This window comes from Halichoerus grypus, chromosome 14, assembly GCF_964656455.1.
Source record: "Halichoerus grypus chromosome 14, mHalGry1.hap1.1, whole genome shotgun sequence".
In the NCBI taxonomy this organism is placed as follows: Eukaryota; Metazoa; Chordata; class Mammalia; order Carnivora; family Phocidae; genus Halichoerus; species Halichoerus grypus.
Genome location: NC_135725.1, coordinates 93,559,221 through 93,576,340, shown reverse-complemented (window position 1 = coordinate 93,576,340; position 17,120 = coordinate 93,559,221). Strand labels below are relative to the sequence as shown.

Sequence of the window (17,120 nt, the reverse complement as noted above, 5' to 3'; positions counted from 1 at the left end):
AATCTGGGTTGCTGGAAATGTCCTATACCTTCTTTTGAGTGCTGGATATATGGGTTAATGGTAAAAAGAAAAATAGCATGAGCTACTTGGAAGCCGCCTGTGAGCCCCTGTGTGCTCAGGGTTTGTCCCCCTGGGGCTCACTGCAGGAAGGCTGGCAGGGAACCCACAGGTCAGCATCTGCGGGTTTTTTCTCTAAAGCTGAATCTCAGAGAGGACTCTGCCCATGTCCTGCCATAGAGGAATTGGCTTGGAGTCGGGGAGGCAGTGTGGGTTTGCCCCATCCAGGTGGACACTGTCCTCCAGCCCAGGCGTCAGATGGTGCCTGGCCCTTGGCTGTGCTGAAGGTCCTGGTGCTCTGACCTGTCTGCTCACCGTCTGCAGGACACCAGCGGCCAGCTGCAGGGCGAGGAGGGGGCTCGGGCCCTCCCGTGAGGATGGGTTTCACCATCTTGGCTCTGTAGCCCTTATAGAGAATGGTTCAGCTTTCATCAGATAGCTCTGTTAGCTGCCACTCTGTCACATACTTTTCACTAGCTTCCAAAATGTTGTTTACGCGTCTCGTCTGCTCTTAGCTTTTGTCTTGATTCTTGGAGGTTTATCTTTTTAATAGAGCAGAGATTAGTGGGTGTGCCGTGGAGATACACAGTCACCTTCAAACTACCATCTTTGATGGGAGGTCGCCTTTATTATTTTTTTTTCCAAGTGAAGTAACAGCGTATTCTTTTGAATTTTGATTCTTTTAGTTTTTTTCCATTTTACTGAGAAATCACTGGCACACGTCACTGTGAGTGTGTGGTGTGCAGCAGGATGGTTGGTTTACCTCTGTTGTGAAATGATCGCCACGACAGGTCCAGCTAACAGCCATCATCTCAGACACAGGTTTAAATGAGATGTGATGAGCTCCTAGGAGCCCCCTTCACAGCGTTCCCGTGTGCCCTACGGCAGCGACGGGCCCCGGCTTGCTCGTTGTACCCCTGGTACTTGCCGTCCTGATACTCTGACTGGAACTTTGTACCTCTTGACCACCTTACTCCAACTCCCCCTTCCCTTATTACTTTAATTTTTACAAATGTTATGAAACATTTCAGATATATGGGAATGCACGATAGTAAGTGACCAAGTGAGCTGTCACCCGCGTCCTGTAGCCATCGCCAAGCTGGCTAGCTGTAACCCACCCTCCAGTGTCCCCCTCCTTTCCTCAGAGGGCAGCCGTACCCTCTACAGCACATGGCATGGTGGCTTTCTGCCGTGTGCTTCCTCCGCAGCTGGGCCCATGCGGGTTACTACTGTCAGGCCCCCACGTGCGCGGTGTGTCCCGGTTCAGTCGTCCACAGCGCTGTTGATACATCCTGTTGCTGACTGACCTTCAGCCTGTTTGTAGTTGTTTTTTGGTCGTGCCTCTGCTGCTGAGAACGTTTGGAAGGGTGTGCAAGCGTGAAGCTTTCTTGCGGGTCTACACCTGGGTCCTGTGCACACTCTAAGCAATTCAGCCTCTCTCTGTGGTTCACATAGTTTTTTTTTTTTTTTTTTAAAGATTTTATTTATTTATTTGAGACAGAGAGAATGAGAGAGAGAGAGAGAGCACATGAGAGGGGTGAGGGTCATAGGGAGAAGCAGGCTCCCTGCCGAGCAGGGAGCCCGATGCGGGACTCGATCCAGGGACTCCAGGATCATGACCTGAGCCGAAGGCAGTCGCTTAACCAACTGAGCCACCCAGGCGCCATAGTTTTTTGATTTTAGGTGAGGTTGAGGGTGGTGTTCTTCTAAATAAACAAGTCAATTTGGAAATAAGTATCCCACGAGCCATCTTTAGCAACAGTGGCTACTCTGTCATTCCCTTTTCCCACCTTTCCCCCAAACATACGCACCTGCTTTTCTCTCTGATTCTTGGACAAAGACGAGAACTGCCATCTGATGGGGTTTGTGGGCCGGCCCTCCCTTGGCTCTCCTGGGATCTCCTAGCTGCTTGACTTGCTTGTGAGTAGGAGACTGGGTGAGACCACATCCAGGACACACCTTGTGCCCACTGTGCGCCCACAGAAGGGGTGCCCGCTCTCCGCAGAGCGGCCGAGTGGTGCATAAGCGACGAGGGGGCGTGTTGGCACCTTTGGCCTCACGAAGGGGCAGGGAACCCTGGAGCCGGCCTGTACTTTCTGTCCTTTAACACCCGGCAGGCGACTGCTCTGTGCTCCTGTTTCGTGTGGTGCCATCGTGGTCTCCCAGGGACAGTTTTCTTTTTATGAAGGATGTGAAATGAGCAGAAAGGGGAAGAAATATAACAGAGTCCCAGAGCTCACTTAGAACGTCTCGAGAACCACACGCCCAGGTTCCCGACGCACAGGGCTTGGTCACGAGGTCGGGACTACCCCAGCTCCCCCCACTGTGGGCAGACTTCCCGGTGTGGCCAGCCCCATCCTGAGACTCCCAGGGCTGTTCCTGTGAACACGGACATTGCTAACAGGTTGAGAGGCTCCCCCCAGGAACCAGGGGCCGAGACTGACCACGTTCCTCACCATTCAACCCTGACAGTGCAGATGTGGTGTGCATGTGGGCCACGTGGTGCAGCCGCTGTGGAAACAGCATGGTAGTTTCCTGGAAGTTAAAGATGCATATACTGAATGGCCCAGAAGCTGTACGTGAGCATTTATGACAGCTTTATTTACAACTGCCCTAAACTGGAAACAGCCCAGGTGCCCTTTAACTGCTGGGCGCATGAAACGCCTCCTTCTCAGCCACCAAGAGCATAACTGCTGGTGCGTGAACAGCATGGCGGGCCTCAAACTGCCATCTCAGTGAAGGGAGAAGGGAGCCGGCCCTGTGTGATTCCATTTATGTAATGTTTTGACGAAGCAAAACCATCAGGACAGATGAACCCTGGGTGGCTGCCTGGAAGCAGCAGTGGACGGACAGGGCAGTGACAGCAGAGGGTGGTGTCCTGGCTGGAAAAGCAGGCTCTGCGGGCTCCTAGGAGGGGCTTCTCGAGTGGGGCGAGGCGCAGCGGGGCCGTGGCGGGCGCTTCCATGCACAACCATGTGCTGGTGTCTCGTCGCTTCTGGAGACGGGGATGCTGGGAGCAGCCTGACCTTGCTGTCCTTGCAGGGCCACACCGCTCCGTACAAAACCGTGTCTGCCCGCGCTGCTGTCCCTTCCACCGTCCTCCGGCTCCCAGTGGTGGCTTTTCAAGGAGTTTTTGAGAAGTATCCTGAAACCCTGGTGAGGGTGGTGCAGGTGGGTCCCATTTGCAGGAGCCCTTTCTGGCCCAGGGGCCGGGGCACCAAGCGTTTATCACAGGCTGGCGCGTTGGTCCTGAGTGTCACACTCCCAGGAAAGTGCGTCCAGAGTGGGTGTAGGAAGGACTAAGGTGGTTTTCTGAGGGATTTGTAATATATATTTTACACTAAAAGTTAATATTCATGACCTCAAAGAGGTCTTCAGAACTCCCACTAGCCCCCCAAAGAGTTCTTTTTTTGTTATTAAATTTCTTGTTTTGAAGTAATCTCAGATTTACTGAAAACTTGCACAAATAATGCAGTTTCCTTACGCCCTAAACACTAACATCTTAGGTGACCACGGTGAGTTGTCAGGACTGGGGGCTCCGTGTCGTGACGGGGCTCGGGGGGTCTGCAGGGGGCACCGGGCCTGGCACAGCTGGCTGTCCCCCACAGATCATCATGGTGCGGCTGCAGAGGGTCACCTTTCTGGCTCTGCACAACTACCTGGGCCTGACCACAGAGCTCTTCAACCCGGTAAGTGCAGCCTCATGCCCTTGTCCATGTCATGTCACTGGGACCCTGGGCTTTGAGAGGGGCTTGTGCGGCCGTGTTTACTCCTCTGCCTTAAAGCCAGTGCTGGTGGATGAGCTTGATTCTCCTGAGGCCTTGTGCTAAGAACCTGTCCCACCCATGAGATGTGGGGATGGGACTCCTCCGATGCCCATTCCAGGAGAGCCTGCAGTTTGGCCTGAATGTGGCCCCTTTGGTCACCTTGCTCCATAAGCTTGCCTGCCCCTTTCCTGTTGTTCACCTGGCGCACACCGCTGAGCTGCCTGCCTGCCCAGTGGAGGCAGTCCCCTCCTGTCCCTTGGGGCCCCTCCTGCTGGCAGTCTGGGCGAGGGGTCCGCTTGCTCTACCCAGAGCTGCTGTGAGCAGCAGATGTAGATGAGACCCTCGAGGGCCCTGCTTCAGGGGGGCCTGGATGCTAATCATTCATTACTGGGGTCAGCACCGCACTTGGGGATTCTCCCTAGTTCTGATGGGTTTTAGGTTTTGTCATCTTCCTTTACTGGTATTTTAGGGCACATCCTTTTGTTTTCTACATTACTTTTCTCTTAATGAAGAACGTTAAGGTTTCTGACAGTGTTGACCACCATTTAAACTTGATAGAGTTGCCAGGATAAAGCAAGCTGGGCTTTTGTTGCCTTAAGCCCACGGCCGGCCTCTGCGCTGGTCACCACTCCTCTTGTTCTCCCAAGTGTGGCTGCTGAGAGTACCAGCCCAGGGGTGCCCCTGGAGCACCTGCTCTTTCTCACATCCCAGGAGAGCCAGGCCATCCCCCTGGTGTCTGTGGCCAGTGTGGCTGCCGGGAAGGTCAGAAGGCAGGCATGCTGCGTCTCTGAGGATCGTCTTGAGAGGCCCCTGCGGCCCCAGGAGTCCTGCGACCCAGGTACTGCCCCCAAACTGGCCTCCCGCCTGAGTCCGGGCCTCCTTCCCACCCCAGCCACCTCTCCCGTCACCCCGTCTCTGGGAGAACTAGGCTTCAGGGGAAAGCCATTCGGGGAGCAGATTCCAAGCTTCATGCCGCTCCGAGCTCTTGAGAGGGTCCTAGATCTGGGGAGAGAAACCGTCCATTGAGGCTTCTTGGCTACAAGTCACCTTCAGGTTGAGTGTGTAACACGCAGCCATGCTCACAAATGTGGGATAGGTCACCTGTGTGTTTATAAACAAGTGGCTGATAGACTAGTGAGATGAAGCTGTGTCGCTCAGGGTACTTCCTGGAAGGTGGCTTTTACGTTCATTCACCTGAGGGGCCAGGGGAGCACGGAAGTGTGCCAGGCTCACGCCAAGTGTGCTCGATGGTCACCTCGACTAAAGCAGTCACTGGGAAGGGGACACGCAAGGCTTCAGCCTGGTGGAGGAGGCTGGCAGCAAGGGCTGGTCAGTTCAGGACGACCTGGGGAGGCAGAGCAGGGCCCGCGTCCGAGGTTGGCGCCGCCTAGCATTGCCCTGGGCAGCTGGGTGCGGGTGCGGAGGGCCTGGAGACATGAGGTGTGTGCACCGCCGTGGGGACAGAGGCCTTCTTCCCACCCGTCCCCTCCCAGCAGATGGAGGGGGCAGCCGTGCAGCAGCCTCTGGGCCTCCGCTGCAGAGGAGCCGGTCCTTCCCGCTGCCCTCTGTCCACGAAGAGATCCTGGATGAGTTCGGCAAGGCCCAGGCAGGTGACCAGGCCCCTTTCGCTCCACCAGGTAAGGCATTGGGCACCTGAGCTTAGAGCATTTACAGGTGGGCAAGCTGTCAGGCCCAGAGGACCCTATGCCCACACTCTGGCTCCATTAGATGCAGTGGTAATTACGTGTCTTGCTGCCCTGAGCATCCCGTGGGCTCCTTTCTACACTGCCCTATTTTACCCCTGCCTCGCATCTGTGTCCCAGGGGCCTACGTCCCCAAGGCTGCACCTGGCCGCTGCAGGAGCATCTCCAGTGCCACCCTTTCTCCCCTGTGCTGGGCTGTGCTCACTGGCACACCGCCATGTGGCATCCTCCACTGAAATGGGTTTCCTAGGCCCTCTGGCCCCTCAGCTGCTACCAGGATCTGCTTTCATTAAAGCAGAGTTCTCGGGGCGCCTGGGTGGCTCAGTCATTAAGCGTCTGCCTTCGGCTCGGGTCACGGTCCCAGGGTCCTGGGATCGAGCCCCGCATCGGGCTCCCTGCTCAGCGGGGAGCCTGCTTCTCCCTCTCCCACTCCCCCTGCTTGTGTTCCCTCTCTCGCTGTGTCTCTGTCAAATAAATAAATAAAATCTTGAGAAAAAAAAAAACCCTTTAAAGAATTGTCTGTTTAGGGGCACCCGGCCGGCTCAGTCGGTAGAGCATGTGACTCTTGATCTTAGGGTTGTGAGTTCGAGCCCCACGTGGTGTGGAGCCTACTTAAAATTAAAAAAAAAAGAATTGTCTGCTTATATTCTCTGCTCATTTTCTGCAGGGTTTTCTGAATCTGTTGATTTGCATCAATTCTTCATAGGCTCTGGCTAGAGACCCTTCATCGGTTGTATTTGTTCAGACGCTTTTTTCTGGTCTCCGTCTGTCAGAAGACCCAGCCTTGTGGACTGTGATGTCCACATGACATGAACAGGACCCATGATGCTCCTTTATTGAAAACCAGCCCTTGCACACCCTGTGATCTCTGTGTTTGGTGCCTTCCTCCTTGTTCTTTCCTCATTCACTGGGTTGTAAGCGTATTCTCCCAGATCCTCTTCTGCGAGCTGAGTGGTTCCCCTTGTGCGCTGAGGGCTCCTTTGTTTGCCCTTCCCACTTGGGTGTGTTCGAAGTCAGACATTCAGCCTTTTCTTACTTTGTGTGGTGGTAACTTACACAGTGCCATTCACGAAACAATCTTTCCTTTCCTGTTGCCTTTTTTGGTGCTGTCTTCATTTGGTGTCAAGTTTCTGAATATACGTGGATTTTTTTTTTCTTTTTTTTTTCAGTAATAGCTTTTTGGAGATGTGATTCACATACCCTTAAGTTCACCTTTTTAAAGTGCATAATTGGGGCGCCTGGGTGGCTCAGTCATTAAGCGTCTACCTTCGGCTCGGGTCATGGTCCCAGGGTCCTGGGATCGAGCCCCGCATCGGGCTCCCTGCTCAGCGGGAAGCCTGCTTCTCCCTCTCCCACTCCCCCTGCTTGTGTTCCTTCTCTCACTCTGTCTCTGTCAAATAAATAAATAAAATCTTTAAAAAAAAAAAAAAAAAAAAAAAATAAAGTGCATAATTCATTAGTGTATTCGCAAAATTGTGTATCCGTCACTACCATCTAATCCAGAACATCTTGCCAGCCAGTAGATACACTGCGTCCCCATTAGCCATCATCCCCGGCCCCGGCCCCCACTGGTCTGCTTTCTGTCTCTTGGATTTGCCTGTTCTGCATATTTCATTACTTGGACTACTTTTTAGGCATCTTTTGTGTTCTACTGGGATATTTGCCTATTTCTTCATGGACACCAAGTTGTTTTCAATTTTCCTTAACTGTTTTTGGTTGTGTAATATGAATACAGAAGGTGTAAATGTAAACGGGCAGCGTGATGATTTTTCATAAACTGAACCCTCCCGTGAGGCCAGCGCCCAGACGCAGAAACGCACCGGCAGAGGTTGGGCTCTGCCAGCCGTCCCGCCGGAGCTCCCTGCCCTCCTGAGTTCAGCAGCGTGAGCTGGTGTAGAGTCTGGCTGCTTCCGCTCGGCTTTGTGTCTGAGGTCTGTAGGCAGCCACACACACCTGTTCGCAGTGGTGGGCAGCGATGTATTGTGTGAAGACAGTGCACTTATGTGTCTCTTGAACACACGTACGTGTTCCTGTTGGGACCGCTGGGTCACAGAGTGCTCGCCGTTGGCTCAGGAGGTGCTGCGCACGGTTTTCTGGGTGCCCGTCCCGATGTGTACTTCTGCCGCCCTCCTAAGCCTGCACTGTCCAATGTGGGGTCCCCAGCACGTGTCGCTGTCAGCACTGAGCTCCTGGCGATTCAGTCCTCTGTCCCACGTAGGCGCTCTTGGCCCGTGTGTGAGTGCTGCTGACGGGCGGCACCGTCTTCCGGGAAGCCCCCGCCGCCCCCGCCCGCTTTCTGCTTCCTGTCTTCTTCTCCCGGCTCCTCTGGCTCAGCAGGCCTCACTGGCCGCACCCCGTCCTGCTGACACTCCTGAGCCCCAGGACTTGCCGCCTCCATTGGAGTGGGCTGCATGGTCTTCTGTCTGCTTTCCCCTTAGGTTGTCATTCATCCTCACGGATTGATAGGGGCTCTTTAGATCTTCTCTATGTGAATCCTTTGTGGGATATATGTACTGAAGATATTTTCTGCTCTTACTTTTCTCTCTCTTAATGGTATCATTTGATGAATAGAAGTTTTTAAATTTAAGAGTCCAATTTATCGAATTTTTTCTTTTGTAATTAATGCATCTTGTGTCCTGTTTAGGAAATCTGCCTGTAAGATTTAACATTTTACCTTTCATGTTCATCCCTCTAGGATTGGTTCTTTTGTCTAAAGTGCATACTGGACACGATACACTTTTTTTCCATATGGCTATTCAGCTGACCCGCTGTATTTAAAAAAAAAAATGTGTTTAGCAAATTTTTCAAATAAAAAAAGACCGGAAAGTAATAGCAGTCCACCTGTAATAAAGTGTGACTGTGGATGACCCTGTTCCATAAACGTATGCAGGCGACTGTCACCTTCCCTCTGGTCCCTGCAGATAATGCCCTCTTATGAGACATGTGTCTGCAAAGAGCAGAGGGACTCAACATTTTAAGTTTTGTCAACTGATGTGGGTAAACTGATGGTAAGAACAGCATTGCATAGGACTGTGTAACCTTTACCGTATGCGTGGGTTAATCACAGGGACTATGGCACGGTTTTATTTTTAACACTGTTTTTTTTAAAGATTTATTTATTTAAGAGAGAGAGCACAAGTGGGAGGGGCAGAGGGAGAGGGAGAAGCAGGCTTCCCGCCGAGCAGGGAGCCCGATGTGGGGCTCGATCCCGGGACCCTGGGACCAACACCTGAGCCGAACGCAGACGCTCAACCGACTGAGCCACCCAGGCGCCCCAATTTTTTTTATTAATTTAAGAAATAAAATAAAAATTGGTTGTGGGTCACAAGAGGGCATGCATGACAGCACAGTGGCTGCGCTCCAGTGATCTGAGTCTCACCTGCCGGGGTCTGTGCTGCTTCGCCTTCGGGGGGAGAGCTCAGCCAGCCCTCGGCGAATGTGTGTGGACCCGCATGTCCAGCCAGGTCGGCACAGTGTCCTGCGTCTTCCCTCCATTTGTAGGGAGCACCTCAGACCTGAGGATGGCGTGTGACCGTGCCAGGGTCCTCCTCCATGCAGAGGAACGCCCTGGGAGCGCCGTGGCCAGCAAGGTAGGTGGGCACACTCCCTCCCGTCTCAGGCTGTGCCCTGCCCTGGCCTGGTGCTCCCTGCGGGACCCTTTCCCCTGCCACGTCCCTCTGATCTGCCTGTGCTCTTCTCAAGTCCAAGAAGAGCGTGATTGTTGCAGACGCTCCCTCTGCAGTCTTCCAGTACTCAGAGACTAACTCAGATGAGGCTGTCTCCAGCAGGAAGACAGATGCCATTCTCAGGGCCGCCAAGAAGGACTTGCTTACCCTGATGAAGCTGGACGTAAGTGGCTGCCCTCCTGCCTTCTCTCTGGCTGGGGTGAGCTGGGAGATGCGCGCGGTCTCTGGAGAGGCCAGTGATACTCCCACAGCCTGTCCTCCTAAGGACCCACTCCTTTGGGGCATTGTGTCCCAGATCGGGGCCACCACAGCCCCTGCCCGAGGCGGGGCTCCCTCTGGGGTGCTCAGGATGGCGTCCTTGCACTGGTGGCTGTGCAGACCCTCTCCCCGGCACCTTCTTCCCAGCGCATCCCTGCCCTCCCCCGCGTGCCTGCAGGTGGCAGGGCTGTGAACCCTGTGTGCTCTGCAGGCTTGGGACACCACCCAGGAAGCCCTGGAAGGGTTATAAGCAATGGCTCTCCTGACTGTGTCTTCATCACGTGCCCATTTGTTCTTGACCCTTCTTCCCTCACGTTCATTTATTTATTTATTTATTTATTTTAAAGATTTCATTTATTTATTTGACAGAGACACAGGGAGAGAGGGAACACAAGCAGGGGGAGTGGGAGAGGGAGAAGCAGGCTTCCCGTGGAGCAGGGAGCCCGATTCGGGGCCGGATCCCAGGACCCTGGGATCAGGACCTGAGCCGAAGGCAGACGCTCGACGACTGAGCCACCCAGGCGCCCCTCTCCCTCACATTTTAAAGGCTTGTGAATACCTTGTCTACAGAAGAATGTGGGTGCCCATGGAACCACCATTCCAGGGACCGTACTCTTAGCTGCTCCCAAAAGCAGCTGTGTGCCCCCCATGGCTGCAGCCCCTCGCCCCCAGGGAGACCACCGCCTTGCACCTGCGTGGGGACTTTCTGTGCGGGACTCATCCCGTGTGTCCTCTGGGCCCGCTGTTCTTGCTCAGCATCGTGTCTGTGACTTGCCCACGTGGTTGCCAGTCCTGAAGGCTCTGCTAGCACAGGAATGCACCGTGGGTGTCCATCCCTTGTCCACGCTGTGGAGGGACACGCGTGCACATGTCTGCGTCCCGGGGGTTGTGCGTCACCTCTCACCCAGACCGGGGGTTCCTTGGCCCTGCATGCATGACAGCATCTGGGTTTTCAGCCTTTTCCATTTCACATAAATACGGGCACAGTGTTGAGTAGAGCTTTTGGTTTTAATTACATTTTCTGGATTCCAAGTAGGGCTGGGCGCCTTCCACGTTTCTGCTTTGTCTGCCTCTTGGGAGGCAGCAGTTTGAGACTTCTGCCCATTGTTCTGTCTCCCTTTTTGACTCTAAGGGTTTCTTTATATTTTCTAAATAAGTCTGTTGTTGATTATAGGTCTTGCACATGATCTGCTCTAGCATTTGCCTTTTTTGTCTTCTGAATGATACGTTTGGTGGACAGAAGTTCTTCATTATAACACAGTAAACTTACCAGTCTTTTCCTTTATGGTTAGTGCTTTTATGCCTTGCTTAAGAAATAGTTCCTTACTTCAGATTCATAAAGATGTTTTCTATATTGTTGTTTGAAAGTTTTATTGCTTTGCCTTTCTTAGGTTTTAATGAGAAGGAGTTAATTTTTGTGCAGGATGCAAGGAAGCACTGATTATGTATATTTTTGCTCATGGATTCCTGGTTGGCCCAGCATCCTGCCCCCGTCGTAAACCTGTCTGTGGGGTCCTCTGTTGTGTTTCCTTGCGCTGCTTTTGGTGGGCACGCACAGCAGAATAGCTCTCCCACGGGGCTGCCCTCCTGGGGGCTTCCTCCACGCCTGCCCTGCTCATAGGAGCTGCCTTCCCTGGCCCTCTGGTCCTAAGAGTGTTTTTCATGACATTTTTGTCACGTGTGCCCACGGCCCAGCATAGCATCCCGACTGGGTCAGCTTTCAGGCCAAAGTTGGGGGCTGAAGGAGGAGAGAAGCCGAGAGCCGCCCGCTGCACCTCGTGTTGCCGTGTGTCTGCAGCCGTCTGGCCGGGCTCTGCCTCCCGTCCTGAGCAGCACAGAGGCTGCAGTGGGCTGACCTCCCGCTCGCAGGGCGGTTGGCTGAGGTGAGCTCTAGGTGACGTGTCGGCAGCCGCGTACCGTCCCCAGCCCCAGTGCTGCCGTAGAAAGTCGTGTGCTGGTCTTTCCTCCTTTGAGAATAACTTTTCTCTTGCTGCTTTTAGGATGTTTTCATTGTTGGGGCGCCCGGGTGGCTCAGTCGGTGAAGCGTCTGCCTTCGACTCATGGTCTCGGGGTCCTGGGATGGAGCTCTGCGTCGAGCTCCCTGCTCGGCGGGGAGCCTGCTTCTCCCTCTGCCTCAGCCGCTCCCTCTGCCCCTCCCCCTGCTCTTGCTCACTATCCCTCTCAAATAGATAAATAAAATCTTTTTTTTTTTTTTAAAGATTTTATTTATTTATTTGAGAGAGAGAGAATGAGAGACAGAGAGCACGAGAGGGAAGAGGGTCAGAGGGAGAAGCAGACCCCCTGCTGAGCAGGGAGCCCGATGTGGGACTCGATCCAGGGACTCCAGGATCATGACCTGAGCCGAAGGCAGTCGCTTAACCAACTGAGCCACCCAGGTGCCCTGATAAATAAAATCTTAAAAAAAAAAAGATATTCATCTTTGGTTTCCTGCAATTTCAGAACTGGGAGTGGATTTCTTTTTGTTTATCTTACATGAAATTCTTTGGGCTTCTTCAGTCTGGGCCTCTGAACTCCTTTTGAAAAATTATCAGCATTTTCTCTTCAAATATTGCCTCTGCATATTTTCTCTCTTCTCCTTCAGAGGCTCTATGGAATGTATGTTCTCCTTTATCTTTTATGTCTTACCCTTTTTTTTTTTTTTAAGATCTTATTTATTTATTTGACAGAGAGACACAGCGGGAGAGGGAACACAAGCAGGGGGAGTGGGAGAGGGAGAAGCAGGCTTCCCGCCGAGCAGGGAGCCCGATGCGGGGCTCAATCCCAGGACCCCGGGATCATGACCTGAGGCGAAGGCAGTCGCTTAACAACTGAGCCACCCAGGTGCCCCTGTCTTACCCCTTTTGTCTGTATTTCCCATATTCCTGTAAGTCCTTGGACTTGATATACATGTTTTTATCAGAGTTCACATTCTGCTTTTAGTGTCTAATCTGCTGCTAAACCTGTGCGTTGAGTTCTCAAGTTTGGTTATTCCATTTTATAGATCTGGAATGTCTACTTTTTTTATCTGCGGCCACTACTGAGCGGTGGCGTGTGATCCTCACAGTGGGAAAGGCCTCGCACCACAGTCCACCCAGCCGCTAGTCGTCACGTCTCCTCAGCTATATCACAGATGGCTTTTTCACTACTCAATTTTTTTAACAGACTATATTTTAGAGCCGTTTTAGGTTCACAGCAGAACTGAGAAGAACACGGAGATTTCCCGTATACCTGCTGCCCCCTCCACCTGCCCTGCACAGCCTTTCCCAGTACTGACGCCCCCGCCCGGTGTGCGTTCGGTATAGTAGAAGACCCTGCACGGACGCGTCATCACCCCCGAAGTCCTTAGTGTTACCTCAGAGTGACGCAGGTGGTGTGCGCTCTGTGAGCGTGTGGGGGCAGCCTCACACAGAGTAGTTCACTGCCCTAAAAATCCACTGCTGCACCTGTTCAGCCCTCCCTCAGCCCCCATCTTTGTACTGTCTCTGTAGTTTTGCCTTTTCCACCACGTCGTTGAATCATACAGTGTGTAGCCTGTTCACGTTGGCCTCCTTCACTTAAGGTTCCTCATGTCTCTTATGGCCTGAGAGGTCGTTTCTTTTCAGCGCTGAAGAGCATTCTGTTGTCTGGAAGGAACCACAGTTTATCCGTTCACTTACATCTTGGTTGCGTCTAGGTTTTGGCAGCTGTAAATAAAGCTGCTCTAAATGTCCGTGTGGGCCTACATTTGCAATTCATTTGGGTAAATAGTAAGAGGTGCAAGGGCTGTATTTTATGGTAAAAGTAGGTTTAGTTTTGCAAGAAACCGCCAAATTGTTTCCAAAGTGGCTGCACCCTGCTGCATGTCCCCCAGCCTTGAGTGAGAGTTCCTGCTGCCCCACATCCTCACCAGCATTTGATGTCAGTACGTTAATGGATTTTGTCCATTCCAATAGGTGTGCAGTGGTATGTCGTTGTTGTTTAAATTTGCATTTCCCTGATAGCATATCACATGGAGCATGCTTTCATGTGTGTGCTTGTCTGCTTTGGTGAGGAATCTGTTAAGGTCTTCGCCCACTTGTTAACCGGGTAGTTTGTTTCCTTATTGTTGAGTTTAAAAGTTGTGTGTTTGTTTTGGACAGCAGTCCTTTGTCAGATGTGTCTCTGCAGATATTTTCTCCCGTCTGTGGCCTTTTTATTCTCTCGACAGTGTCTTTCACAGAGCAGGGTTTTTTTATTTTAATGAAGTCCAGCTTATAAATTCTTTCCTTCATGGATTATGCCTTTGGTGTCATATGTAAAAAGTCATCGCCCAACCCAAGATTATGTAGATTTTCTCCCGTATATCTTCTAGGAGTTTTATTTTGCATTTTGCACTTAGGTCTGTGAGATCCATTTGGGGTTCGTTTTTTCGAAGGGTGTAAGGTCTGTATCTAGATCCATTTTTTAAAGATTTGTTTAATTTATTTATTTTTGAGAAAGAGAGAGAGTGCTCTAGCCGGGGGCAGGGGCGGAGGGCAAAGCAGACCCCCCGCTGAGCAGGGAGCCCGATCCCGGGGCTCGATCCCAGGACCCTGGGATCATGACTTGAGCCGAAGGCAGACGCTCAACTGACTGAGCCACCCAGGCGCCCTTTAGATCCATTTTTTGCATGTGGATGTCCAGTTGGTCCCATACCATTTGTTGAAAAGGCTATATTTTCTCCATTTTATGGCCTTTGCTCCCGTGGCAAAGATCAGGTTACTCCATTTATATTTGGGGGTCTGTTGATACATTTTTGGGTCCTCTGTTCTGTTCCATTGATCTCTTTGTCAACACTTTACCAATACCATAGTGTCTTGATCACTGTGGCTTTATAGTGAGTCTTCTCTTGCTGTAGTGAATTGTTGCTTATTCAGGGACTCTTGCTCCTCCAGACAAACTTTAGAATCAGTTTATTGATATCTACAAAATAACTTGCTGGGATTGGATGGGATTGCATTGAGTCTATAGATTAAGTTGGGGAAAACTGACATCAGGACAATACTCAGTCTTCCTATCCATGAACATGGAATATTTCTCCAATTATTTAGTTATTCTATGATTTATTTCACTAAAATTTTGTAGTTTTCTCATGTGTATTTTTTTAGGTTTATACTTAAGTATTTCATTTTGTGGGTGCTAATGTAAATATTGTTGTGTTTTTAATTTTAAATTCTACTTGTTCATTGCTGGTATACGGGAAGGCAGTTGACTTTTGTGTATTAACCTTGTATCCTGCAGCCTTGCTGTAATTGCTTATTAGTTGTGGGAGTTTTTTTCTTGATTCTTTTGGATTTTCTGTATAGATCATCACATCATTTGAGAACAAAGATGGTCTTATGTCTTTCTTCCCAATCTATATATATTTTCTTTTCTTTCCTTTTTTTTTTTTTTTTAAGGTTCTATTTATTTGAGAGAGAGAGAGAGCATGAGTGGTGGGGAAGAGGGCCCTGTGTGGGGCTCGATTCCAGAACTCCGGGATCATGACCTGAGCTGAAGGCAGAGGCTTAACCAACTGAGCCACCCAGGCGCCCCTATAGAGAATTGATATAATTTCTTCCTTAAATATTTGGTAGAGTCTACCAGTGAACCAGCCCGTATGGGCATGGTGCTTTCTGTTTTGGAAGGTTATTAATTGCTGATTAAATTTCTTAATAGATATAGTCTTATTCGGATAGTCTCTTTTCTTGTGTGAATTTTGGTGGATTGTGTCTTTCAAGGAATGGGCTCATTTTGAACATATGATTCAACATCAAATTGTTGAACATAGAGTTGTTCATAGTCTTCCTTTATTATCCTTTTACTTTGCTTGGCATCTGTAGTGATGACCCTTCTTTCATTTCTGATATTAATAATTTATATTCTTTTTCTTTTTTTCTTAGTCTGGCTAGGGGCTTATCGATTTTATTGACAATTGGGTGGCTCAGTGGGTTGAGCGTCCGACTCTTGATCCTTGGGATTGTGAGTTCAAGCACCACATTGGGTGTAGAGATTACTTAAAAAAAAAACTTAAAAAAAAAAAGTGTGTTGTTTAATTTCCAAGTATTTTTGGATCTTCCAGTTATCTTTCTGTTAAGACTTCTAGTGTCATTCCACTATGCTCTGAGAACAGACATTGTGTGATTATCATTTTCTTAAATTTTTGAAGATGGGGTTTATGGCGGCAGATAGAGGCTATCTCAGTGAGTGTTCCACGTGAGAAGACTGTATTCTGCTTTTTTGTATGAAGTAATTTATAGATATGAATTCTGCCCAGTTGTTGGATGGTTCTGTTGAGTTCCGCTGTGTCCTCACTGATTTTCTGCTGCCGGAGAGGACTGAGGTCTCCAGCTGTCGCAGTGAATCCGTCTGTTTGTCCTGTAGTTCTGTCAGTTGTCTCTCATGCAGGTTCAAGCTCTTGTCGGGCATGCACACAGGGTGCGTTGGGTTGTTACGTCTTGGAGAACGGACCCTTTATCACCATGTGATGCCCGCCATCCCTGCTCATCTTCCTTCTCTGGAGTCGGTTTCATCTGAAATGAATAGAGCTGCTTCTGCTTTCTTGGATTAGCGTTAACATGCTCTCTTCATCTACTTTTACTGTGTGTGTGTCTTTACATTTAAAGTGGGTTTCTTGGAGTCAACATAGTCGTAGCTAGTCTGACAATCTTTGTCTTTTAATTGGTGCATTCAGACCATTGATGTTTAAGTGATTATTGATATAATCGGGTTACTATTTACCACATTGGTTACAGTTTTCTATTTGTTGCCCTTGTTTTTTGTTACTTTCGTCTACCACTCTTTTTCTGCTCTTTCTAATTTTGATTGGGCATTTTATGTGATCTGTTTTTTCTCCTTTTTTAGCTAGTTTGTTATATTCCTTTTTTACTTTTTTTAGTGGTTGTCCTAAATTTGCAAGATACATTTACACCTAATCCTAGTCCACTTTTAAATTACACTGACATGATGAGAAATAATGTGTTTTGGTCTCTGCCCGTGGCTCCTGACAGCTCCTGAGGTGACTCTGGATGGGGCTGGTCACCAGAAAAGACGAAGCCACAGTCAGAAGCTTGGCACTTTCAGCCCTACCCCCAGCCTCCAGAGAGGGGAGAGGGGCTGCAGACTGAATTAATAATCCATCACGCCTACGTGATGACGCCGCCACAGAAATCCCTAAACACGGGGTTCAGAGAGCTTCCAGGTGGGTGAACACACCCACGTGGGGAGGATGGTGCACCCAGAGAGGGCACAGAAGCTCCGTGACCTTCCCCCCCATACCCGGCCCTATGCATCACTTCCACTGGGCTCTTCCTGACTCATGCCCTTTATAACAAACCAGTGACAGCGCATACATGTTTCCCAGAGTTCTGCGAACTCGAGGAAGGGGTTGTGGGAACCTCCAATTCATAGCCAGTTCCTTGTGCGGCAAGTTGTGTGCACCCTGGGGACCCTCTACTTGGGGCTGGCGTCTGAAGTGGGGGGAGTCTGGTGGGACCGAGCCCCTAACCTGTGGGGTCAGCAGGTGTTGCAGAGAGCCGGAGGCATGCCGGGCGTGGGAAGGCCCACCACATGGGGTTGGACGTATTCAGTGCGTAGGGAAACGGAGTTTTCCTCTTAAACACTGTACTGCTTTGTAGAGTGTGAGAACTTGGAACCACATCACCCTGACCTGC

General features: G+C 50.6%; 1 protein-coding gene across 8 annotated transcripts in view; it reads left to right on the top strand.

The window, feature by feature from the left end:
* The window catches only part of PNPLA7 (patatin like domain 7, lysophospholipase), a 63,788-nt gene that overhangs the window by 12,558 nt on the left and 34,110 nt on the right, over nucleotides 1-17,120 (top strand). For 7 of the 8 annotated variants that reach the window (XR_013443911.1, XM_078062089.1, XM_036064952.2 and 4 more), the window contains 6 exons: nucleotides 3,100-3,228; nucleotides 3,666-3,746; nucleotides 4,536-4,662; nucleotides 5,318-5,461; nucleotides 9,029-9,117; nucleotides 9,230-9,376. Coding sequence is in view for 7 of the 8 variants with exons in the window: in XM_078062089.1 (XP_077918215.1) it covers nucleotides 3,100-3,228; nucleotides 3,666-3,746; nucleotides 4,536-4,662; nucleotides 5,318-5,461; nucleotides 9,029-9,117; nucleotides 9,230-9,376 (717 nt within the window). In the remaining variant the exon portion in view is untranslated. The remainder of the gene's footprint in view (nucleotides 1-3,099; nucleotides 3,229-3,665; nucleotides 3,747-4,535; nucleotides 4,663-5,317; nucleotides 5,462-9,028; nucleotides 9,118-9,229; nucleotides 9,377-17,120) is intronic. The other variant, XM_078062088.1, reaches the window with a different exon arrangement.